This window comes from Vitis riparia, chromosome 19, assembly GCF_004353265.1.
Source record: "Vitis riparia cultivar Riparia Gloire de Montpellier isolate 1030 chromosome 19, EGFV_Vit.rip_1.0, whole genome shotgun sequence".
Lineage (NCBI taxonomy): Eukaryota > Viridiplantae > Streptophyta > Magnoliopsida > Vitales > Vitaceae > Vitis > Vitis riparia.
The window spans coordinates 10,484,819-10,489,204 of NC_048449.1; the positions used below are offsets into that span (position 1 = coordinate 10,484,819).

Here is a 4,386-nt window from a genome sequence, read left to right on the forward strand (position 1 = left end):
ATTATTTATAAAAAGGATTTTTTACTAATTAAGAGTTTGAGACACTTTCCAATAGTTATCATTGAAGTATGATAGATTATTAATAAAAGATCCCACTTGTTGTGAATCCATGAATCAAGAGCAAGCATAACTCAAAAATTCTAACTTTTAAAAATTTAATTCACTCTTTTAACAATTTCAAGTTCAGACCTTAGTTGAAAAAACTGCCTATGGGAGGATTGAATAAATAGTCCTCATTTTTATGGTCCAATTATTTTTTTCTTTTATAGGTTCTTTGATCAATATTAATATTCAACTAATTTTCTATATTTTGGATATTTTTGGACCACAAATGAATAGGTAGACGTAGACCAACATGGACAAGCAAAACTCATCATAGTCATAGTTATCCATATTTTTGGAGTGTTGTTTGTGAGTGTGTAGACCCCCTTAAGAGAGCAAAGACGATTAGTTTGTTTTTAAGGGATTTTTGTTGGCATGGGAAAGATAATGTCTCGCCACCTGGAGGAGCTGGCGACACCTCGGATGAGTGAGTGGAGGGGCCCCTTTTCTGCTGTGAGGAGACTACATCAGACGAGACAAGAGACGTGGGTAGCCAGGAGAGTGGTTGCAAGCCCATGTTTGCTGATGTGATGAACAGGAAATGGAGGGTTGGCTTGCTAAAGAAGACACCAATAGGGGAAGAAAAGGAAAACCAGGAGGTGAGGGATCGGGTTTTTAGAGAGTTTTGCAGGAGAGAGAGAGCTGGAAGGGAAAGTTTCATTGAGGGGGAAGCGGATGCTGGACCTACAGAGGAGTATATAAGGTTTTCTTCTGATAGTTTGGAGAGAAGAACCTCGAAAGAGCACTTTCCAGGTATGCTACTCATTTATCTCCATTATTCTTCTGTTATTCGCTCCCCTCGGTTCTTAGCTAGGTGTTATTTAGCAGTTTGCGTGTGGATATCATGTGGTTGCTCTCGTTGATTTCTATGGTTGCGTGTGGATATTTGTCTCATTTTTCTTTCAAAAGACTTTTATTATTATTATTATTATGGAAATTGATAAAATATGCTTTCTATTCATTGTTTCTTTCAAAATTGTCGGCATATTCCTCCTCTTTATCTCTTCACAGACTGATTATTTTATTAGTTGACACATTTCATTGCCTAGAAGAAGAGAAATAGGTCTGAGTTTGGAACAGTAAGGTTGTTTGATATCCTACTCCGATGGTGAGAGCAACCAAAGTTAAGAGAAGCACAACGACTGTAAAAAGAGCAAGAGCAAATCAAAAGCAAATTGAAGGCCAATCTCCAGAATGGGTGATCAACATCAATAAGCGTTGTAAAGAAGGGCCTCAGTATGACTGCGGAAAATGGTTGACAATCTATCGAGTCCCAAAGAACATAAGAGAAGTTCATAAAAATGCTTTTGCCCCAAAAATTATATCCATTGGTCCCTTACATTATGGGGACCCAGGGCTAAGGTTCATGGAAGAACACAAGATGCGGTATCTTTTACGCCTTTTAGGATCCAGGACCCCTGAAAATGCAGAACAGGCAGAAGACTTGGTGCCACAAGTTCATCAGGCTATTCTCTTGGAGGATCTTGAAGGAGCCATGAGGGAGTTGGAGCAGAAGACAAGGCAGTGCTACGCAGGAGCTTTTGATATTGACAGCAATGATTTTGTTCAAATGATGGTCATCGATGGTTGCTTTGTGCTTGAACTATTGCGCCTTTACAACAGGTTTGAAAGGGAGGTATGTTTAAATATCAGCACACGATTGATAGTATTGGTTGAAGATTGAGTTTTCCTCTCATCTTTATCATTCTGGGAGAAAACTACTTGTTCGTTGGAAGGCAAGATGGTTGACCCAGCTTGCTTCTCCACAAGGAATTGGATGGATTATTTGACTACGGTGGTGTTTGTTTTTTTTGGTTTTTTACTTAAAGTAATTTGTTTTCAGAATTTAGGTTATTTGTTTTTCTACTTTTTCATGACTTATTATAAACTTTTTACTAAATAGAAAAAACCAAAATATGTAGCTTTTTCTAAATAGAAAAAATAACACATTAGTTTACTTTTTAATACTTAATAGAAATAAAATACTACATAAACAAACGACCTAATATTTAATACTATTAAGTATTAAAGTTTTATTTAGAATTAAGTAAAAAAACAAACACCACCTACTTTCATGTTTATGAATACATTTTCCAATCAATTAAAAACATTTTAATCGATTTCCAGTCCAGGACCCAAATTATCCATCATTCGATTCCTTTGAGGGTAGGAATGGGATGGTCTGATCAAATACCCGGCAGGCAGCAGCATTAAATTGAACCTTTACCCATAGAACTGGGGCCAAACTAACCTTTTTCTTGGTCCATGAGAAAACCACCTTGCTTACAAGAGAATAGGACTTATCCGGAAAATGAATGGATGGAATCAGATTGCAACTAGGTATATCAAGAATGAATTTGAATAACTATTTCATTTGATAGATTGAGGTTTTCCTTAGGGTCATAAGAATACCAAGTCAAATTCATGTTTACCATTAAACATAAAAAATTTCAGAATTTATGCATTTACCAATATATGAATCCATGTATAAAAGAACACAGTTTCATCTGCTTGTATTCTTCTATATATCCAGTCTGCTTGAATGAAGCAATATGAAAAATTCAGTTATCCTCTGTGGAAACTCCAATTTAAAATTGCTAGAGGCTTTGGCTTGGCAGGAGCAGGCTAGTTCATAATTGAATTATTTGGCAGCTCTAGTCTTTAATTTGGAGCAATGAAAATAGAATAAGACGATAGATCGAACTTTTAAATCTTTTGATTCTTATGAGTGTTGTCCATGAGAGAGAACTCCAAAGCTTTGAAAATTAATTTGATATACCTGATTTAGTTCTAGCTTTGAATGCAGAGTGGCAGGATACTAATATCTATTCCCTATTGTATGCCCTATCCTACAGAAAAATGTAGATGACCCCATCTTCACCATCCGCTGGATGCTGCGGACACTTCAGCGTGATTTATTGAAGCTCGAGAATCAGCTGCCTTTCTTTGTTCTTAAAAAGCTATTTGAGCTAACTAGCTTGGCTGAGGATCCACCACTGATTGATCTTGTACTCACATTCTTTGATCCCTTACTGCCAAGGAAAAATATTAAAGGGAATCTGAACCCTGAAGGTGAATTCGATCATATGCTTGAGGTGTTTCGTTCAACCTTCCTTTCATCTGTCAACCAAGATATTACATCTGGATGTGAGCAACTGAAAATCTCTGTCAACGTTCCCCTTGTTCAAGAGAGACAGCTAATTCATAGTGTAACAGAGCCTGAGAAGGCAGGAGTTAAGCTAAAAAAGAGAAAGGACTGTGATTTGCTAGACATCAATTTTCAAGCTGGGGTGTTGAAAATCCCTCCTCTGTACATTGATGATAACACTGCTGTTCTCTTCCTAAACTTTGTGGCCTATGAGCAGTGTGAAGACACTAAACCTTTTTTCACCAATTACTTAATGTTCTTTGACAGCTTAATCAATTCTTCAGCCGACGTCGGGATTCTTCACAAAAATGGGATCATCAATCATGTTTTGGGAAGTGATCAGGATGTAGCCGATCTTTTCAATAAGCTGGGTCGTGAGGTTGTCTATGATTTGGATGAGTGCTACTTGTCTCAACAAATAAAGAGAGTTAATAACTACTGCAAGACATACTATGCTAGCAAATGGCGTGTTTGGTTTACAAACTTGAAACATGACTATTTCAGTAATCCATGGACATTTTTCTCACTTCTTGCGGCCATTGCCCTTTTGTTACTCACCACTGCTCAAACTTATTATACTGTGTATGGTTACTATAGTCCTTCATAGGCACTGCCGTGCAGACTTTTATATCACTTGGGCTTTATTCATTCATTTTTCATGTTTTTCCTTCTACATTTCTTCGCATCTTTTCCTGTTTGGACATTCCATCAATTTCTACTACTTAATTTTGAGAGATCAGTCCATCCAATGAAAATTCCTGGGGAAAACTGTCAGTCCCAATTTTAATAACAAAATCAAATTTAAGAAGAATTAAAGAAAATTCATGTGACTTGGCTGTGCACTTCTGCTCACAATGAAGAGAAGGATTCACTGTTTCTCTAGGAATTGGGTGAAGAAGTTCTACATTTTAACAGGTCAAGAAGCTTCCCCTGCCTCATATCTCTTGTTCAACTGAATTTTTGCTGCTTCTAAGAGTAAATAATATCCTCACCAATATGGTAAGGCCTTTGGCAACTAGGATGTTTGTGTAGCTCTATGAGGTCGCTCCCTCTCTCTCACTATCTTTACTTGCCTGTCTAAGGAATCCTAAAAGACCAATAATTTTGTGGAACTACCACTAAAATGTGTTAAGATG

The 4,386-nt window shown here is 37.0% G+C and overlaps 1 protein-coding gene across 4 annotated transcripts; it reads left to right on the plus strand.

The window, feature by feature from the left end:
• Nucleotides 1-465: 465 nt before the first annotated feature.
• LOC117908685 (UPF0481 protein At3g47200-like) lies at nt 466-3,925 on the plus strand. 4 transcript variants are annotated; one of them, XM_034822359.1, is made up of 3 exons: nt 466-855; nt 1,131-1,738; nt 2,958-3,925. In XM_034822359.1, the coding sequence occupies exons 2-3, from the start codon at nt 1,208-1,210 to the stop codon at nt 3,855-3,857; spliced, it is 1,431 nt and encodes a 476-aa protein (XP_034678250.1). In that variant the 5' UTR covers nt 466-855; nt 1,131-1,207; the 3' UTR covers nt 3,858-3,925. The 4 variants fall into 4 exon arrangements, with proteins under 4 accessions (XP_034678250.1, XP_034678251.1, XP_034678252.1 ...); XM_034822360.1 differs by having other exon boundaries at nt 1,152-1,738; XM_034822361.1 differs by having other exon boundaries at nt 1,155-1,738.
• Nucleotides 3,926-4,386: the final 461 nt, after the last annotated feature.